Raw genomic sequence first — 21,091 nt, 5'->3', positions numbered from 1 at the left:
TATCTGCCTCTTATCTTGAGATTCTTATCTTGTGTTGCTATCATCAGTGCTGAGTCACAAATGGAGCAGGTACTGACTGTGAATAGGGAAATTGCCTAACGGAACAGTGCAAGCAATGCTGCTGGCAGCATTACCTAGTGGGACAATGTGCTCATGTGTCTAACATGTACTTACTGCAACCCTTCTGTGAAGTTCTCTTCACTAATTTCAACTGAATCACTCTGGACTGAAATGCAATGACTGACAGGTGAAAAATCACCCTTAAAGGAGTCGAGGCATAGTTTAAAGGCTACTTTGTTCAACTGTATCAATATTATATATTTGTAAAAAATGTTTCAGCATAGCAAAAAAACACAAACAAGCCGCAACAAGAACATTTGCGTGGTATACTAATGAATTTCCTTCAAATGCGGGACTTGTGGAACCTAGACCAGTGGTGTAAATGGAAAAGCATGTACAATCACCAAACACGAGCATATTCTCACATATTTAAATTAGTTTTTTTCAGAAAGGCACTCCATACATACCGTCTTTACAGTGAGCGGCGGTTTCTGCTGTGAAGATGTGAGTGTTTCCACAAGAGGCCGGTGACCCTGACTCAGTCTGAACACTATTCAGTCTGACCTTCAGTTCAGGCTTGAATGTAAATGCCTGAGGCAGTGAAAGGGGTGATTTAGTCTCCTGCTTATTATGAAAGGCCCTTGGCTAGTGCTTTATTGTTACACTGGATTGTCTTTGACCTACACATCTTAAACTGCGTAATACTCCTACGTTGAATTTTAAACATTACTGTGACGTCATCCTCCGACCTACTGGTTGAAAATATCTCTGAATGACATCAACAATAAAAATTATCCACAGTGGAATTAGCTTTTGATTGTCGGTGAATTGCTTCTTGACCGGCCAGAACATTTCAGGTACATGTCACCGATAAAAGCCTAATCTAAGATCTAAGAAACCGCGAAGTTGTGGTAACTGAATTTTTAAAATAATCTACTGCTGCCACATCCTAAAGTCCTGCAGGCAGCGGATCTTGCACAAACTAGAATCTTCTATTACAAGAATTCTTATTGTTTCTGCTTTGTAGAAGTCACAGTCCACATCGCAATTTATGAGTTAAGCAGTGCATTAAGTAAGATCAAAGACAGAATTCTCAGTGATATAAAAGGATACAATAATAATTTTTTTTTAGGGTTTTGTTTGTCCCTGATGTGTTTGGATTTGTGCTGAAATTTGAGAGACTCGTCCTATTGAACCTGTATAATCAGTGGTGGGGCAGGTAGGCCATGCCTGAGAGGAACGATCAGACTGAACCACCTCTCCAGGTTAGAGCAGGGCTGACTGAAGGCAGCCAGGTGTGGCTCAGGGCTCAGGGATGCAGGATCTGAGGTGTCGGTAGTGTACCCACTGCCAAGGACAAAGTGTCTGGGTTTGGTCATCTGCTGGACATATGCTCACTTCATGAGCAGGCTGCCAAGAGGTTTTGGCCGCGTGGCCAGTAGGAAACTCACGTGCTTTCAAATTTCCATCATGTTAGAGTGAAGCAAATCCGCAGATGGGCACTTTGAGAAGCAAAGTGGGAGATAACAGACTGCACTAGTGAGAAAGACAGCAGCAGAGCCCACCTCCCCCTGCGTCCCAGAGAGGCACTAGAGCGCAGCCAGCAGCTCGTCGTCATCGGAGAGGCAGGGGCTGTACGAGCGGTTCATGGAGAGAGGCGGCCGGAAGGTCCTGGGGGCCGATGGGAGAGGCGCCACGGTCGCCCTGGCTTTGTTCTGGAATGCCCGGCTTGGCTGCACATCAACACAGAAAAGGGGCAAATTCACGGGTTTTAGAACACGGCATGTTCATTTCTCTTGCTTTTATCTCTCTTACGCTGAATCCACAAACACAAAAAAGTCATAAAGCCAAGAGTTGCACTTCCTTTTTCCTCACTTCCCTTTCAGCATTTATCAGTGCAGTAGGCAGATTTTGGTGGGCACTCACTCCCATGAGTATTCCTTTGAAAAGTGAAAAACTTTAAAAAATATCTTTAAAAAAAAGCAATATGTAAAAATGCAAATTACATATCATAAAGAAAACTGAAAGCAGACATGTCTGGAAATTATGGTGAATCACTTTTTACCATACAGACATATTGTGACATGGCCATACAGAAAAGCTCTGCATGAATTCACGTGGAGCGTTCCAGCTTTTTTGTATCCTGCCCAGATTAATACACAGATATCTATGCCTGCTACTCTTGGACAAGCCTGTGTACTTTTAATTAACTGGTGTCTCATAAGCTTTCATAAACAAGATACAGTACAAAGACACATCGTAAGACACAGTGCTTCAAATGAGCCACTTAAGAGACATAAAGAAATGAGAACTACTGTACAGTCAGAGAGGATTAACAGAAATGTTCAGGCACCATCCACCTTGGGAAAAGCAGGAAACACAAGGATGTTCCAGGCAAGAATGTCCAGAACAGATAAAACAAGCCTTTCAAGCCATATTTGGAGTCATGACCTGAGGTGTTATGCATACAGTATCTCTGACTACTGAAATATCTGGCCATGCACTTTGCATTATGCCAAACAGAGCACCGTACAAAACTAGGTAGGTGCTCTGCAAGGAAACCTCGTTGTGTTGCCATACTTGTGAAATGGAATGTTAAGCAGGAACTAGTCTTACTGAAGCTGTAACACTTTTTGGATAGCAAAAAACACTGCTTCCAAGTTTTGCATATTATCTTTTTCTTACACCCAAGATGAATGCAATGAGATCACTGACACGTACAGTGTAGTTTACAGACTCTTCAATTGACATACAGTACAGTTTGGCTGAAATTTCAAGTGACATGCTGACCACATAAAAAAAAGAAATCAAAACAATGAAGGAAACACAGAAAACGTGTAAGTCATTAGTCATCTTTTAGTATTATATACAGATACAAGGAGCATTCAAAAAGTTTTCCAAGTCAGGCATACAGAAATATAAAAATGAAGGAAGATTAAACAGATAAGGAAGGAAAATGTTTTGGCTACAGAGCATTCTTTTGGTAAGAGAGCTCCATAAATATTGTTTATTTTCTTTATTTTCAGTTTCACTATTTTTGCATGGAATCAACACCTGCTTATTGCTTTACAGCTCATTTACTGAAGCTGCTCCCTGATCTAACATAAAATATTTGAAAATATTTACATGCAGAGTCCCTTCTCCTTCAGAACATAACAGCATTTAATGCTCAAAAATTGTATATTTTAAGAGGAAGTTGAGGAAGTTCTTCTGTTTTGCTGAAAGCTGGGTTATCTGTAAACCAGTTTTATCTGCTCTCAGCTAATGTTCTTCAAAACTGAATAACTTGCTGTTAACTCAAAAGCATGTTGGTTAATAAGAATACTGCCACCTAGTGCCCAAGTGGTTGAATGGCTGAATTCTTTAAAAAAAACATCAGTACTCCCCTTTTTTCAGTGTGTTTTGATAGTGTTTTAAACTGCCCTGCAACAATCTGCTTTTGTGTTTCATGGTCTTTCATTCCACCAGTCATCATCAGTGTCTAAAAAACATTTCTGGAGAATCCACTCACCTATCTCTTATTTAGTTCTAGAAACAGTGAAAGACTAGATGCATTAATATTCTAACTAAGAGGCATTACTGTTAATAGTTTAAAAACAATCTGCTGTCTTTGAAGCACACAAAAAAGGCAATTTATTTTACAAATGACCAACTGGGAATGAATGCTAAAAAGAGCACATTGGTAATTGTTTCTTTTGCTACTAACTAAAACATTAGAACAGTTACAAACTTGAGAACGCCATTCACACTATAAAATGTTTGGTAATTACTTGCTAATTGAACCTTGTTCCACACTCCCACAACCCGTTGGGTAAAGACGTGACCCTTGGTCTTGGTTGTAACAGCACTTCCAAAGTTTCCATTTGTGCTCTCTGGTTCATGTTTCATTGATAATTTTGAAGAAGTGTATCTTTGAGGAATTTGAACGCCTGTGTCAAGTCCCCTTGTACACTGAAGGTTCAGTTTCTGCAGGCTTTTATTGCAGGCTATTGTATTATAGTGATCTTGACAAATTTTCACTTAAGCTTAGGATGCATCTCTGGACAGTTTCCACAGATATTATTGCAGAAATATCTTGTTTGTAACAAGAAATAGGGATATAAAAGTTTCATGTTTCATGTTAAAAACTAGTCTGATAGGATGTCACTATATAGCACAATACAGATTTCTCCCTGACTCTTTAATGTCCCTGTCATTGGGAGTTCAAGCAGCACAATGTTTCACCAAGAAATAAATAACTGGAGGAAGAAAGGATAATAATTTTAAAAAATGTTCCCCATACTTGTCGTTTCATGTTACAGGCTGACTGAAGGCATTGGTGACTTCTGTGTAAATGTCGATGAAAGTTTGCACTTACACTAGAGTGGACAGAAATCTGTATTCTGTCATGTTTTCTGTTCTGCCAGATCTTTAATTTGGTGTCTCTTGATCACACAATTGGAATTTACAGAGCTTGTTTTCTTTTTTTTTAAGGTTTTAAGGCAGTTTTCTCTGCAAATGCATTTCTCCCAACACAGGTTGTCTCGCCTAATGCTGGGGAGAGGGGGTCTCTGGGGGGCGCTGCTCCCTGAGCACACCCGCCCCGCCCTGCCCCGCCCCCTCCCTGCGAGACTGACCTGCCGGGGAGAGAGGGGGTCTCTGGGGGGCGCTGCTCCCTGAGCACACCTGCCCCGCCCCACCCCCTCCCTCCCTGCGAGACTGACCTGCCGGGGAGAGAGGGGGTCTCTGGGGGGCGCTGCTCCCTGAGCACACCTGCCCCGCCCCACCCCCTCCCTCCCTGCGAGACTGACTTGCCGGGGAGAGAGGGGGTCTCTGGGGGGCGCTGCTCCCTGAGCACACCTGCCCCGCCCCACCCCCTCCCTCCCTGCGAGACTGACCTGCCGGGGAGAGGGGGCCTCTGGGGGGCGCTGCTCCCTGCGCTGCCCCAGTGGGCGGCAGGGCTTGTGGGCCAGGACCCTCCGCAGGTGCTGGTACAGGTTGCTCTTCAGACACAGCGGGTTGTAGGCAGGGTCCTCCTCCAGCATGTCTAGAGAACGCTGAGCAAGAGCAGCACAGAACAGGGAATTCATGTCCCAATTCATCCTCCACCCATTTTCTAACCACTTTATCCAATACAGGGTCACAGGAGAGCCAGTGTCTAATACCACAAGCACTGGGCACATGGCAGGACACACTCTGGACAAGACGCCTGTAATTAATAATAATAATTCCTCACACTTATACAGCGCGTTTCTGGACACTCCATTCAAAGCGCTTCACAGGTAATGGGGATCCCCTCCACCACCACCAGTGTGCAGCCCCACCTGGATGATGCCATAGTATACCAGTACACTCACCACACACCAGCTCTCAGTGAGGAGGAGAACAGAGTCATGAAGCCAATTCATGGATTAGGGTTATTAGGAGGCCATTATTAGTAAAGGGCAGAGGGAAATTTGGGCAGGATGCTGGGGTAACACCCCTACTCTTTTTTGAGAAACACCTTGGGATTTTTTACCACAGAAAGTCAGGACCTTGGTTTTCTGTCTCATCCAAAGGACATCCCTTTTTACAGTATTGTGTCCCCGTCACTATACTTGGGCATTAGGACCCACACAGACTGCAGGGTGAGTGCCCCCTACTGGCCCCACTAACACCTCTTCAAGCAGCAACCTTAGTTTTTCCCAGGAATCTCCCTTCCAGGTACTGACCAGGCTCACACCTGCTGAGCTTCAGTGGGTTCTCCTAATTCAAAGGATATTAATTAACACTGCAAGGAAGACATGAATATTTGCCACAGGACCATGCTGGACATAAGTGAAGGAGCTGCTGTATAGCAGACCTGCATTCGGAGGAGGGCCGTTTCTGGGGGTTCCTCACTGGCAATGGGGAGGTGGCAGGGCAGCAGCAGCTCTCTCACAGCCACAGGCTTCAGAAGCAGAGTGAGGGACTCCGAAGCCTGGATGACATAGTAAGAGTACACTCTGGTGCTCCAGCTGGGACCCAAGCTCTGGGGCTCAGATCGTGCTAGCAGAAACCATTCCCGATTCTGCAGTACAGGAAAAAATACAGGCTTAAGAAAATATGAAGGCCTAACTTAAACCAGGATCTCATCCAGCTGTCACCTGAGAGAGGACAGGGTATCTTGTTCCAACTCTGTTCTATCGCTTTGTTTAACAAAGAAAATGCTTTTCTCACTCTTATACAGCATAAAGAAACATGAAACTTTTAAACAGTATAAAGACCAGTGGAAAAAATATCTGGAGTATCATAATGAATGTGTGATATTGATATTGTTTAAACATTTTTGGTTTAATTCTGATTAACTGATTATTCACGGCAGACCGTGATTCGCTTGAGTCACTTTGACTGTTGCATCACTAAACCATCTCTTTAGTGGGAGCTCTTTGGGCAGAGGTTATGGGGCGATGTAGTCTGTTCTGTGTCAAGCCTGGTGAAAATCAGGAAAGAAAAACACAGAAAGGGCTGATATGCCTCACTAACTCGGAGAACAATGTCTTTGAGCCACTGATATGGTGGAGGCTGGATTAAATCAGTTGCACACTGTCTGGGCTGTTCAAAACCATCAATTTCTAACTGGTGAAGACAATACTGCCAAACACAGCCCATGACCATTAATCAAAACACCTCACCAAGATCGACGGGGTGGTCCAAGCTCGTTGGTCAGAGCAGGAATGTCTAGTCACTACAGATAGTTATTGACTGCATGGTGCTACTCTTCTTAAGACTTTCTTAAGTTTCTGTCCTTGCTGCAGGCTCTTCATGTCCTGACAAGCTTCCAGCAGGACAATATGACAATGTATGTTCTGATGCTGCTGGCAACAAGAAATTTTCTTGAGAGATAAGAATATGATAGCAATGCCATAGATCCCCCACACACCAGACCTGAGCCCACATTTGTGATGAGGGGGTATAATGTGACATCTAGGGCTCAAGAGACTGGTGAACAGGCCCAGGGTCTACAACCCGGGGGATTTCCACAGGGATGATACAGAATCCCAGGAAATACCATCTATAAACTAGTGCAAAGCATGTGCCCCAGATGTACACAGATGCTCTGCTTCCAATGGCAGTGACACATTTTATTAGTCTAAGACTTTCACAGTAGATCCACTGTTGATCAACCATGTTGATAACGAATGTTAATCAATATAATAAATTACATATGTTATGTCTGTTTAATAAAATGTCTGCGTGCCTGCTACAATTGTTTGTCATTTCCATGGTAAATTTGTTGCAGTTGTCAATGATATGTATCTTTTGATGTGCAGTATAGATATTGATCTATAGAACAGCATAGATCTTACACATCAGACCTTACACATCAGATGAAACACTGTACAAAAATACCATGAAGTGAGCTTTACTGAAGAAAATTATTTGCTACATTTTTTTTAAAAGACAGCTTCTTTATTAACTGAGACTTTGCAGTCCATGCATGCCTCAATCCTAGACTCACTCTGAGAGTATGGCACAGAGCGTGGAAATTGTGGTGGTTGGTCTCCAGCTCATCCCAGTCCAGCTGCCAGCAGGTCGTGGGCCTAATGATGAGTGGAACCCCATAGGACACTGACTCACACATTCCCTCTGACTTCAGGGCTCTGGAACACGCACACGTGTGTGCACATGCAGATACAGGCATGCAGAAAAAACACAAAGACACACAAAACATGCACAAAGGGAATTATACCATTGTAACATTAAAATGGCCATTAAGTAAAAAAAGACTGATCTCTGAAAACTAGAAATTAGAATTTTTTTTGGTATAGTGCATATGGATATTTACAAGATACATTTCAGTTGTTTTATTGGGTATAAACCGATTCTCCTGCTACTACTGTTCCTTCCTAAAGCTTGAAAACTTAACTGTGAATCTGACCCCAAGATTCCCTTCCTGTCTGTGTGTCTCATGGAGAGCAAGCTGGGGTCTGCGAAAAGACAACTTCCTAATACAAGAAATTGTATATGGCCAATAAAGTGATCTTATCTTAATGAGCCTTCCTCCAGTATCTGTCTCAAGACTAAATCTTCACTCTGACAATGAAGCAAATAAGTCCATTTAAAGTAATGCAATTATGGAGACTTTAGAACTCTGGGTTTTCTTGCCTCTTCATCTGTTCTGTATTGTTCATCAGTGCTTCCCCAGCTGTATGCCACAGCATGCTGGTGTGCTGTGGAAAGGTCTCAGATGAGCTGTGGTGGAAAGGTCTCAGGTGTGCTGGGGTGGAAAGGTCTCAGGTGTGCTTATTGCTGAATATTTTCAAAATCTTTTGGTGTGCTTTGACTATTTTGGTAAGTTAAAAGTGCGCCACCAGCTGAAAAAGCACTGTTCTCAAATCTAACATTACTCAGTGTCTATGTTGTAAGTAATACAATGACCTATTATTAGCTTCAAACCGATATTCAAAGTGGTTCGCACTTTTGCAACAGTTAATGCTTGTGCACAGTAAAAGTGAACTGTGACATCATGAGATCTTATCAGCAGAAACACCTTAACAAGATGAGGTGGAATGGTAACTGAAATTTGAAGGGTCAATAGTATGAAAATCACATGCAAATTCAATGACGGAAGTTTAACAGGGACACAATACAGTTTTGATGTTTTCAACAATGTTGGTTTGCAGGACAACATTTCAAACAGGACAACACAGAGGCTTTATACACCTGACTGAGTAAAAGAATAACTCAACTTCAGAGCTGTTTTGCTCTGCACATACACCTTGCAAAGCAAACAAGGGTGCAAAAGGAAATTAGTGAAACTGTACTGTAGAATCAGTCTGAATAAGTAGTGACAGGAAATGGGTGCTTAATTAGCTGGGTTCTCTATGACTCCAGTCCTTCAGGGCCTAAGGGTCCTCGATTTTGCATTCAACACCTAACTAGTTGAGTCAATAACTTGGATAAGACATAAATCTATTATTTATTTTAGGTCTTGACAATGAGAGGTTTCTAACTGAAAAGTACATGTAACATCTGGAGCAACCCTTCCCTGGAAAGGACTGGAGGTGTTCAAGTCAATATTCTTTTGTTAAAAAGGCTCTCTTGTTTCTGAAGCTGCAAAACCTTGAAAAGGAATAAAGCTATTTTATTCTTTATCATATAATATGTTTATCATAAACAGGATTCCTGTTGTTGATTGAAAAAACAATATTAAGGTAGAATAGCATGCTTACAGATTTTTCACATTATCAAATTGAAAACGATATATTTTGCTTTGTTTTACACTGCTCTTACAAGAATACATTACAAAAGTTATAGCAAGTCTGGCCATACAAGGCTGGCTTGTCTGTTACAACCCTGAGGTGACAAGGCCTAGCTATGCTGGGGGCAGGGCGCCCTTACTTGATAACCCTGAGGCGGTACAGGGGGGCAGTCCGATTGCTGGGCTCCTTGCTGGGCTGCTGCACGTCTTTGATGCTCTCAGTCTTCATCGTGATGCCATCAGGACCAGGCAACAGAGCGGGGCTGAGGAGTCTCTCTTGGACATCACACTTTAGACAGACTAGCAAAGCAAAGACATTTTTTTCAAGTATTCAAGATTTCCCTTACTTAGAGATCATTCTACATACATAAGAATACAAGACCATCTAGCCCTTGTGGTTGCTAGTATCTAATTCATCAAAGGTTCTTAGTTAGCCATTTCCAGGGAGAGACTAGGGTATCTGGTTCGACAGCATTAGGGATAGTTTCTTCCACATCTCCACACTTTTTAACTACTATTTTACAAGTCTGCTGTCACTTGTGTCATCTGGCTCGAGTTTAATTGTTGATACTGAAGAAATAATGTTGGGTTATCTCTTGTCAATGCCTTTGAGATTTTTAGATACTTGAATCCCCTTACAGTTTAAAACTGAAGAGATTTAGTAAGTGTAGGACCTCTTTTCTACAACTTGCTGACCACAATTGTACACAATATTTTAAATGAGGTCTTACTAGTGAATTACACACTTGAAACATAAAATTCCTCATTATAAATTCTGTATTCAAACTATATATGCTAACATCATGTTTGTGTTTTTTATTGCTTCGGTATTCAGTACACAAAGAGTTTTGTGTGCCCTTTACTGTTGTTTAATACAGCTGTTGTTTTACATGTTTAAATAATTCTAACAAGTTAGTTGAGCTTTTTTTAAAATCCATTTTGACTGTCCCTTAGAATCTTTGACATGCAGATGATCCTCTAGTTTTGTTCTGATTATTGTTACTATAGCCTTGGATGTAATAGATGTATTTTTCGTTGGTCTTATTTGGCTCTTTTGTGCAAACAGCCCGCTCTGCCACATCTGGATAACTTAAATAACACTGTCTAGATGACTATTGTACTTGAAGGCTTTGTAACCAGGGAGCTACCAGGGGAGACAGGAAGACTCACATGAGGAGTAACAGAAACAGAAATGGTTTAGCCCTTTAAAGGTTAAATACATTATCAAAGACAAATGAGCAAACAGAAGCAGGCTTAAACATAACATAACGTAAGAGCTTAAACAATGAAAAATGTGCACTTGAACGAGTTCACTCTTTGATTCCACTGATCCTGTGTGGAGCCCACAGGAGAACTGAGCTGAGGCAGGATCGCCATCCTTTCACACAGCAGGTGCAGGCTGCACAGTGGCAAAGTGGCTCATTTCCTGCGTAATGAACATGAGGCCTGTGTCTGGAGTCAGGCAGCTCGAGGGAGCAGCAGTCCACCAACTAATTAGGACAGGATTTCATTTGCTCAGGTTCTGTTAGTAGTATGAAAACACCAACTAGTTTGAACAGCAGTGAAGCACAGAAGGGCTTAATGAGTCATGTGTTGTCCTTATGCTGCACTTTCTACTGTAACCCATGTTCCTGAATCTAGTTTATTCAGGACATCAGTACATTGAAACACAAACAAAAATCCTCAAGTTCACTCTTCTAAGGAAAGCAAAAACAATCCAAGTTCCTCCTTTCAGGATAAGCACAACCAAACTGAAAGTCCACTCTTCCAAGTAAAGAAGCATTACTGGAAGGCAGGAACTGTGGGAGATTGCAAAAGCCAAACATTTAATAACTGATTAGTGGCACTGTTATTTTCAGTTTGGATCATCAGCAAGATCATGAAAACCCCAAAGCAGATTTTTGATTAATAGTATGTGCAAGAGACACAGGGAAATACACCATAAATCGAAATGAAATAAACACCCAATATAGTACTTAGCAGTTAGGGTAATTATTATTTTCTAAAGTGGTAACAGTCTAAGCACACTGATACATTTGGTTAATGACTGTCAGGTAGTCCCACAATAATTTCTCTTATTACTTTAAAGTGGTAAGCTAATTAATGTACTTCATACTGATACTTTAAACAATTTCAGGAGTAATAGCTAATGTAAAAATGGTAGTAATAAGAACAGCGCCAGCAGCCATGTCACCCTGCAACTCACAACTGGCAACCCACTGAAGCTCAGCAGGTGTGAGCCTGGTCAGTACCTGGATGGGAGACCTCCTGGGAAAAAGGTGTTAGAGGAGCCAGCAGGGGGCGCTCACCCTGTGGTCTGTGTGGGTCCTAAGGCCCCAGTATATTTTTACAGGGATGCTATACTGTAAAAAGGCACCATCCTTTGGATAAGATGTAAAACCAAGGTCCTGACTCTCTGTGGTCATTAAAAATCCCAGGGTGCACTATGGCTGCCATCACATCATCCAGGTGGGGCTGCACACTGGTGGTGGTGGAGGGGATCCCCATTACCTGTAAAGCGCTTTGAGTGGAGTGTCCAGAAAAGAGCTATATAAGTGTAAGCAATTATTATTATTCATTACTAGTTATAGTAAATGTTATGTAGAGCAGCAGAACCAGCATTTGCAGCATTAAAACTAGTGGTAGACTAAATGAAATTTCTGTTCTACTATTCCTGTCTGCCCCAATCATACTAGCAGGCTATTACTGCAATAACAATCCTCCGTAGTTGAATGAATCAGTTGCAAACAGACTCATTGTGACAAATTCCTTTGACAAAGATTTCAATCAAACTATAAAAGGCTCTGAAGAACTGGGCTTTAGTGTGGGCTAACGCAACTGAAATTATAACATATCCACATAAACTCTGTAGTTTGTGTCAACACTTTAATTATAGTTCCTTTTGTGTACCATAGCTTGAGTAAGTGTTGCTAGATCTGATCTGCTGGTTACAGATTTGAGAAGAGCCTACTTCCTTGTGCCGTGTAGTTGAAAAAACAGCCCCTTTTCTGTTTCAAGCAGTCAAGGCAGAGGTGTTAAAATGATGTCCAAATGGATATTCTGCCTTCATTTTTTTAGTAGTCTATTAAGACTTTTTTAGTCTAAAAATACCATATTATTTTATGTATTCTGAGTCTAATAATACCATAGGGGTGAAAAATACTAGGAAATAATACTTACAGTCTGGCCACAGGAATGCAATTAAAAAGGACAAGTATCTCATATTTCTCATCAAACAACACATGTTTCAGAGTCCAGTAACGTATCAAAATATTAGCTGCACTAAATGTTTAGTTGATTATACAAATAGAAGGAGCCATTTTAGCACAAGGTGTCAGAACAAAACATTTTTGCTTCGTTTAGCTTGGTACAAAAACCATAGTCAACAGCAATGTCTGCTTCCTTAACAGTTGTAAGATTAATATTATAATACCTGAAATTTTATTCTGGTTGTTAGTCTTCTTTCAGTTCATTAATACAAAGTCTGAGTCATAGGTTAAAAGGAATTCTTTATCTGTCTGTGTTCTGCTGTGGGTGCCATTATGTTTTGCTGCTCAAAATCAGCAGATAAATTTGAGATGAGATGGTGACAGGGATGGTGTACAATTCTGTAGTACAGAACAGTGTGAAAATGTTCATATTTATTGAAACCTGTGATTTACTTAATACATAATATGCTGTATTCTTCAGATATTTTCCACTGACACTATTTTCTCGTTTAATGATGAAAATCTCTGCCTCAGACTGATTTAATTTTAGGTTTAATTAAGGTTAAAAGGAGATATGAAAGTCTTAGCTCAAAAATATTTATTACTAGTCACATTTATTACTAGTCACTAAGTAGTGACATTCAATTATTCTGTCTTCCTACAAATGTTCATTCAAAAGATTATTTAAAGTTCAGCCAATGTGTGTGGGGAAAGAGAAGATATTATAATCCCAAGCCTTGCTATTCCTCTGTCAGAACAGTTTCTCACTTAGTATTTACTGCAGCTTGTTAAATATTTGATCTAATTAAACATCATCCTGCCCTGCACCATTCTTTAAACATTTATGTATGTTAAAGAATATCAAAGGGTTAAGACATTTGCAGAGCAAGAACATAAGAAAAGTGGAGACTTTTGGGCATCTCTAGCTCATTTCAATACTAGCAGGTAAGTAATGTCAGAATCTATGAAGTCACATGTTAAAAGGAACTTTTTCCAGACTCCTAGAGCCTTCTCCAACAGCAACCTAGGTTGAAATACAGTCTGTACTGACAAAGAAACCCAAGGAATTTAGAACAGAAAACATTATGCTAAGTCTTGACGCTCGGCTATCCTTTGCCTACATTTCCTTTTCCTTTAAAAACCAGTGGGCAGCTACATGCTGTTAACGTGCTGGCAGTAATAGACAGTCACAAGGAAACACATGGGCAGAGGTATCACCGGTCATACAGTGTATTAATGTGGACACAAAGAAAAAAATAATCTAATTCCAGGAAGTACAAAAACCCCTCTTTTATGGTTAAATTATGGTTCTTGTAAGGTTTAAAAGGAAAATAAAACACAGTAACTGTTTTCCAAATGGAATGTCTGGAGTTACTTTTGCAATGAATGCTGGCTCGTTTTTAAAGGGGAACTGCAATGCTATTATATTTATGGGTTAGAAAGAATCTGCAATTGATGAATTAATTGAAACCACAATGCAAGTAAACTGTAGACAAAAATGTGTAAAACCTCCAATTTACACCACAAAATAGACAAAATGTGGAGGTATGCACAACACCATATTCAAGACAAGGCGACAACACTTCCGATGACGTGTTGCGGTCCTATGACACTGTAAACAAGCAGGCTTCTGAATACATCTCTTTTTACCCAATAGAAGTATTGTTCTCAACTTCAAGACACTTTGCCAACAAGTACTACTTACTAGTTAACACTGCATGCAGATCACGTTTCTGGGGTGAAATGTCTGCTGCACAGCCTGTACATATTCGCTCCTACATCACATGACATGAGTCCTTACAGTGACTAGTGAGCAGGAAGGGCTGCTTCATGTCACAATTCATGGGAACTCTCGCTCCTGCCCATGGAGAGACCAGGGGCTTGTGACATAATAATAATCATCATCATAATAACAATAATAATTCCTTATACTTATATAGCGCTTTTCTGGACACTACATTCAAAACACTTTCCAGGTAATGGGGATCCCCTCCACCACCACCAGTGTGCAGCCCCACCTGCATGATGATATAATGGCAGACATAGTGCGCCAGTACACTCACCACACACCTGATATGAGTAGGAAGGAGAACAGAGTAATGAAGCCAGTTCATAGATGGGGGTTATTAGGAGGCCATGATTGGCAAAGGCCAATTGGAAATGTGTCCAGGATGCCGAGGTAACACCCCTACTCTTTTAGAGAAACACCCTGGGATTTTTAATGACCACAGAGTCAGAACCTCGGTTTTATGTCTCATCCGAAGGATAGAGCCTAGTGTCTCCATCTCTATACTGGGGCATTAGGACCACAGATCATGGGGTGAGCACCCCCTGCTGGCCCCTCTAACACCTCTTCTAGCAGCAACCTTAGTTTTTCCCCAGGAGGTCTCCTATCCAGGTACTGACCAGGCTCACACCTGCCGAGCTTCAGTGGGCTGCCAGCTGTGAGCTGCAGGGTGATATGGCTGCTGGCATAACATGGCAACTTACAGTACTTTCACAAAGTTCATGATTTTGTTCTCAATTCAGAATTTGTAAAATTTTGCAATACTGTCAATTAATTTATTTTCTTAAGATAACTGCTCTGACAAATTGGGACTTCAGTTCCACTTTAATTGTTTTTCTTCCATTCTGGCAATGCAGCTCCTGACATGCTGCTTGTGAAGCGGAGGCCAAGCTCCTCGTGCACCATACCTGGGGCGGCCTTGTGTGCAGGTCTGTCAGCGCTGCCCCCTGCTGGCGGGGTTGGGAGCAGCAGGTGCAGGTGCTCCTTGTCCGCTCCAGTGTCGTGCAGCCAGGCCTTGAAGAAGCTCTCCAGGCTCACGGCGTCATTCTCCACTGTCTGCAGGTCAATCTCCACGCCCAGGTGAAGACCGCCTGTGGGACACAGGGACAGGGAGGGGACAGGGGATGGAGGCAGACGCCCCCTCAACTGAACTGCCCCGCCCCCTCAGTTTTGGACAAAGGATTTCTGAACACTTGCACTTACTTAACGTGCGCCCTAAAAAAATAAAAAATAGTTGTACTTTGTCAATGGTCAGATAACTACACTAACTCCGAATTCAGTTACTACATCGGACTGTTTGAAGTGCAGGAGGGCTATCCATCCAGGAATGGCACATATTACATTGTGTCTACATTACTGAGTGTCAACATTATTACAGTCTTGTTTGCTCAGGTGGACCAATTCCTTGCAGTAGTTTATCCTTATACTTACAATTGTTATATAACTAGGACTGTAGTTATAGAAGTTGGTGTTTTCTGTTGGTTTTACAACTATTTTTTCTTAACGATTCAGAACCTCATTACCGTCGATGTAGCTGCACAAATGAACAGATGTGGTATTTTGTCGCTCCAGGCAATAATAATCACGAGGGTGCTGATGAACGTGAAAATGTACTTCAACGCTAAATACCAGATTGCTCATCAGTATCTTCCATCATGAAGCACTAATCAGTGGCATGGTTGCAAGATTTCACTTGGGTAGTTGCAATGGCTCCGTTTCATCCGAAATATCACCGCCCCCCTCGGGATTTCAGACACCCCCCTACAGATTTATCCCCTGGTGCCGGTCCTGGATGGAGGTGAACACAGGAAGAGAGCAGAGCGGACAGCAGACAAGGGAGGTGTGACGAAACAGGTGAGGAGAACAGGTGTAGAATATAAAGAAGGGAGAGAGACAGCCAGGGAGGAGAGCACAGGCAGTTCCAAGTGAAAGAGAAAAAGAGTGAGAGAAGAGATGAGGTAAAGACAGAGGAAAATTACAGCAGTTATGTCAAGAATTAGGCTAAACTCAGTGGAATGGAGGAATAAAGCAAATGAGAAATTGAGAAGAAGACAAGACCATTGCTAGGAACAAAAAAAAGGGAGAAGCACATAGGAAAAAGAGGAAGAACTTTAGAAAAGTCAAATAATGCATAGTCTTCCCCTTTTCCAAGACTTTTGTTATTTTAATGCAGACTCCATAACTGCACACCCCACATGTGACAGGTGATGTACTATAGGTATATGTATAAACCCAGAATAACTAAAAAACATGACATTGTACAGTGAAATGAAAAATGAGCCACAAAATAGCCAATTTAAAATTCTTAAAAAATGTATCATCCCCAGTATAGGTTTAAGAGCAGAAACAGTTTGCATGTGGATATAAATCAACACATTTATTTAAATAATCTGAAATTCTCTGTAAGAAAGCCGAATTCACAACATCTATTTTCAAAACCTCTTCTTGTTGTAAGAAACAGACATCTAAGTAATTGTACAGAAACAATTGTTAGTATTTTTCTTTATACACTCATACAGTACACCTGCTCTTGTGTGCCTATTGACAGTGATGAGAGGGCCAAAAGGGAGGAGGTCAATCTCCTTACAACGTCGTGTGATGACAACAACCTCACCCTCAACGTCAGCAAAACCAAGGAGCTGATCGTTGATTTCAGGAAACTGCAAACCAGACATTCCCCTATCCACATCAACGGGACTGAAGTGGAAAGGGTCAGTAACTTTAAATTCCTTGGCGTCCATATCACCAAGGACCTCACATGGTCTCTCAACACCACCAGTCTGATCAAGAAAGCGCAACAGCGCCTGTACTTCCTAAGACGGTTGAAGAAGGCTAAGATATGTCCCCAGATCCTCACTAACTTTTACAGATGCACTACAGAAAGCACACTGACAGGCTGCATCACAGTGTGGTATGGCAACTGCAGTGCTGCTGACCGCAAAGCCCTACAGCGGGTGGTGAAAACTGCCCAGTCCATCACTGGGGTTGCCCTCCCATCTATACAGGACATTTATGACAGACGGTGCTTGAGGAAAGCTCTAAGCATCATCAAAGACCCCACATACCCCAGCTACAGACTTTATGATCTGCTACCATCTGGAAAATGGTACCGGAGCATTCAGGCCCGGACTACCAGACTCAGAGACAGTTTTTACCCCCGCACTATCAAACTGTTAAACTCCCAGCCTCTCTCACTCTCACCTCACCTCTCACCTATGATCTGAACCTCACAGTGCCTTCTTTCTTTCTTTCTTACCAAAAACCCAAACACACATTGAAAATCTACCTCTACCATACATGTCAAAGGCTCACTCCCCATAATTTCTATCCCTTTATTTAATTCTGTTGATACATATTTTTGCACATAACCTGTTACCTTTTGTTGTTTTGCACATCGTCTGTTGCTGTTTTTTGCACACTGCCTGTTGTCTCTGTCTTTCTTTTGTTACACAATTGTATTGTTGTTGTTGTTGTTGTTGTTGTTGTTTTTTCTTTGTACTACTTATGTCCGAGAGCTAGCTAAATAGCATTTCGTTATACCATATACCTGTATATGAGTATAATGACAATAAACTTGAACTTGAACTTGAACTATTTACGAAAAGGGACTGCCACTTTCTTTCAGTTGCTACCGCTTTTCCTCTAGAGGGCAATATAGGACTACAGTATTGCTAAAGCATCTCTAAACACAGTAACAAGTTTCTTCACAGCTCAGGCAAAGGCATAAGGCCATCCTGATATCCTGAATTCTCACTCCGTAAAATTCTATATGCAGCTGCATTAACACTGCAAGTACGAATTAAAACTTTAATCATTATTTCTCCAAAACACATGCAGTTACTTACATGTCATGTCCATTTCCCATTCTTTTTTATATTCCCTTGTTGTTTTACAATGTTCTGACAGAACCCATTTGTAATTTCAAAATACACTCAATACAAATTAAAAACACACCTGTCTCACATTTTTCAGTTTTTTAAATGGGCCAGAATTTTAAGCCCATTTTGTCCAGACTAACCAGGTCAGCTACGTAAAAGAATAAAGACCGGTGAATACAACTAACTTAAGGTTGTATTTTTTTTGGTGCAGGTACTAATTCTAATTATTTTTCAAAAAGATTTAGCCAATTGTGATTTACTAAAACAAATTTTACCCAATTAACACTAAACTCTGGGACAAACAGTATTAATACAATGGTACACATTGAGATACTGTATTTAGACAAAAATTCAAAATGAGCATCGTCTTCACTATGCCCATTAAAAGGAAACATGCTTACCTTCCAATGCAATGAATAACCCTAAATTTAACACTCAATCAATTATGCCATTATAATAATAATACTACCATAGTTTGGTTAAGAGCATTGCTGGTGTCGGACTCCTCTTATCACTGAATTCAAAATTAATGCAGTTTAGCAGTTTCCCTCTATTTTTGTCTGCTGATACTACCTTAACTCGTATTCAGGTTTTTAAATAGATTTTTCCCCAGAGAGCTCATTAAGGAAAAGGGTGTGAAGAAAAACTGCAGCCTCCTCTCCCAGCATCCATTGTTTACAAGGTTATCAGTGCGAAAAATACAGCGCTTCTCTACTGGCAAAGGCAGTGGAACTTGAGAGGAGGCAGCTTAGCCAGTCTCACATGTCCCTGTTGGCTTAGCTGACCCAGGGACTGCAGAGTGCTTGTACTACGGGGTTTGCAGGTGACCTTAAAGCAGAGTCGCAGGAGAACATGTTCAAGATGAGTTTGTGTGTGGAAACTCAAAGGAGCATCTTGTGGTGTGTGCTGTGGAGGGGGGGAGGAAGAGAACAGTGGAGAGAGGGCACAAGCAAACTATGGTCTACCATCCAGCTTTATCACTGCATTCCTCTTGCAGAAGCGAAATAGGTATTAAGCACTCAAAGGTCTATTACAAAACTTAAGGGAATGTATTTTCTTATACAGTATGTAGCGCAAGTTAAGTTTCTTTTTGTAATATTACAATGTACCCACCACCATGCTTGACAGTAGGCATGGTGTTGATTGGGTGATGCACTGTGTTGGGACTGGGCCAGAGGAAAACACTTTGCATTTATACAGAAACCTTCCAATTACGTATGTCTTGTTGCACCTCACAGTGTTCTGACGCAGGTTTACAGTGTGACTTACATGCTTTGTTGAAAGGTCCAGTGGTTGAAATGGGTTTGCCACCCTGCCATAAAGGCTAGTTGGACACAAGACTCTCCCATCTCAGCCACTGCTTTCTGCAGCTCTTTCGATGCTGATGTTGGCCTCAGGGCAGCTCCCTGTGCAGCTGCTCAGTTTGGAGGGACAGGCTGATCTAGGCAGTGTCTGAGTGGTACCACAGACCTTCCTTGATGAGTAAATAGTGCTCACAGGAATTTCCAGACTGAGATTTTCTGTACCATTCCGCTGATCTATGTTTTTCAATGACTTAATCCCTTACTTGCTTAGAAACTATTTTGGAAGTACATTTAAAAAGGAGACTAGGAAGCCCTTCTTTACCCAATGGGGTGTGGGAGTGTAGAACACGCTACCCAGCTACAAGTTGCTGAAGCCATTACCCTGAATGTTCTTTTAAGACATGGCTGGATGGGAGTCTTGGATCACATGGTCTAGATGAACCAAGAAGATCACTTCTTGTTTGTAACCGTCCTCAAGTTCTTACGGAAGAATCTTGGTCTTCATGGTTGAGTCTGTTTGAAATTCACTACCTGACCAAAAAAAAACCTCACAGAGACTCGTGTTTTTATTCTGAACTCATAAGAACCACTATTATTGCACACAGAGGCCACTTAATAATTCTGTGTAACTTTGTGCACCTTAAATAATTCAGATTTGTCAAAGAAAAGGGTTTGAATACTTAATATAATTATAATATAATCCATAATTATATGCAGTATTTAGATTTGTTTCCTTGCATTGAAAGTGTGGAGTACGTTGTGCATATAACAAATATTAATTTAAACAAAATGAAAGTGCTGTTGCCATAGGTCTAAATACATTTGTAATTGTATATTGCCCGACAAACTGCTTTAATCCAGACTGTGCATAAAATTATTTCCTAAACAGTTTAACATATGATTAATCAATTTAATAGATAATTCTATACGCTTTCGTGAACAGATCTTGTCTTTCTCATGCATTGGTCACTGAACAAAACAAATCTCTTTACAAGTTCTCATGTAAAGCTGAGGCAGGCACCATATAAGTTAACTGAAACATATTTCTGAAAACGATACATAATTAATAATGGTTCTTTACATTTGTCCAGTGTGTATATTCTAGGATGTGAGAACTGTTTCCGGAAGTGCTCATCCATGACAATACAGTAAAGTAAGAAATAGCAAAGAGGACATGCTCCCGACTGTTTGGCGCTCCTCTGGTTCACTCCCTCCCTTCCCGCTCAGCTGTACAGCCAGGAGCTTCAGAAGACTAGAAGAGCAGTAATGCATCATGATCAAGTGCCCCGGGCGTAGCACTGGCTGTCCTCACACAAGGTCAGATATTTTGTAAAAAGATTTTTTTTTCAGCACAGTACGACAAAAATGAACGCTCTAAATTTAAAAACTGCTCAGTGGAAGGAGTAGAAATCATTTACTGCAGTGCTCGTTGCCAGAACATGTATTTTTGAAAGGCTTGGGAAATCCAGATTAATTAGGCTCATTCACACTTCAGTGATTATGGACTACCAATGCCTCAATCAATTCACTAAGGCAAATTAAATTAGCCTTTGACTAATCAATCTTTCAGTATGCTTAGTCCCCTTGCGGAATCGGCGCAAATCAAGCTTTTCACACGCTTAGAAAACCGATCACTGTGTTTCTGTAAGTTA

The 21,091-nt window shown here is 41.2% G+C and overlaps 1 protein-coding gene across 1 annotated transcript in view; it reads right to left on the bottom strand.

Annotated features, from left to right (window-relative positions):
• Positions 1 to 1,649: 1,649 nt before the first annotated feature.
• m1ap (meiosis 1 associated protein) overlaps positions 1,650 to 21,091 on the bottom strand; it is a 29,754-nt gene continuing 10,312 nt past the window's right edge. The window contains exons 4-9 of the mRNA XM_088922396.1: positions 15,166 to 15,348; positions 9,403 to 9,562; positions 7,520 to 7,661; positions 5,882 to 6,088; positions 4,938 to 5,096; positions 1,650 to 1,793 (exon numbers count right to left, since the gene is read on the bottom strand). Coding sequence (XP_088778522.1) covers positions 1,650 to 1,793; positions 4,938 to 5,096; positions 5,882 to 6,088; positions 7,520 to 7,661; positions 9,403 to 9,562; positions 15,166 to 15,348 — 995 coding nt within the window. The remainder of the gene's footprint in view (positions 1,794 to 4,937; positions 5,097 to 5,881; positions 6,089 to 7,519; positions 7,662 to 9,402; positions 9,563 to 15,165; positions 15,349 to 21,091) is intronic.

Source organism: Atractosteus spatula, chromosome 1, assembly GCF_055471065.1.
Source record: "Atractosteus spatula isolate fAtrSpa1 chromosome 1, fAtrSpa1.hap1, whole genome shotgun sequence".
NCBI classification, from domain to species: domain Eukaryota; kingdom Metazoa; phylum Chordata; class Actinopteri; order Semionotiformes; family Lepisosteidae; genus Atractosteus; species Atractosteus spatula.
Note: the sequence above shows the minus strand (reverse complement) of the source record. Positions and strands in the feature narration are given on the sequence as shown.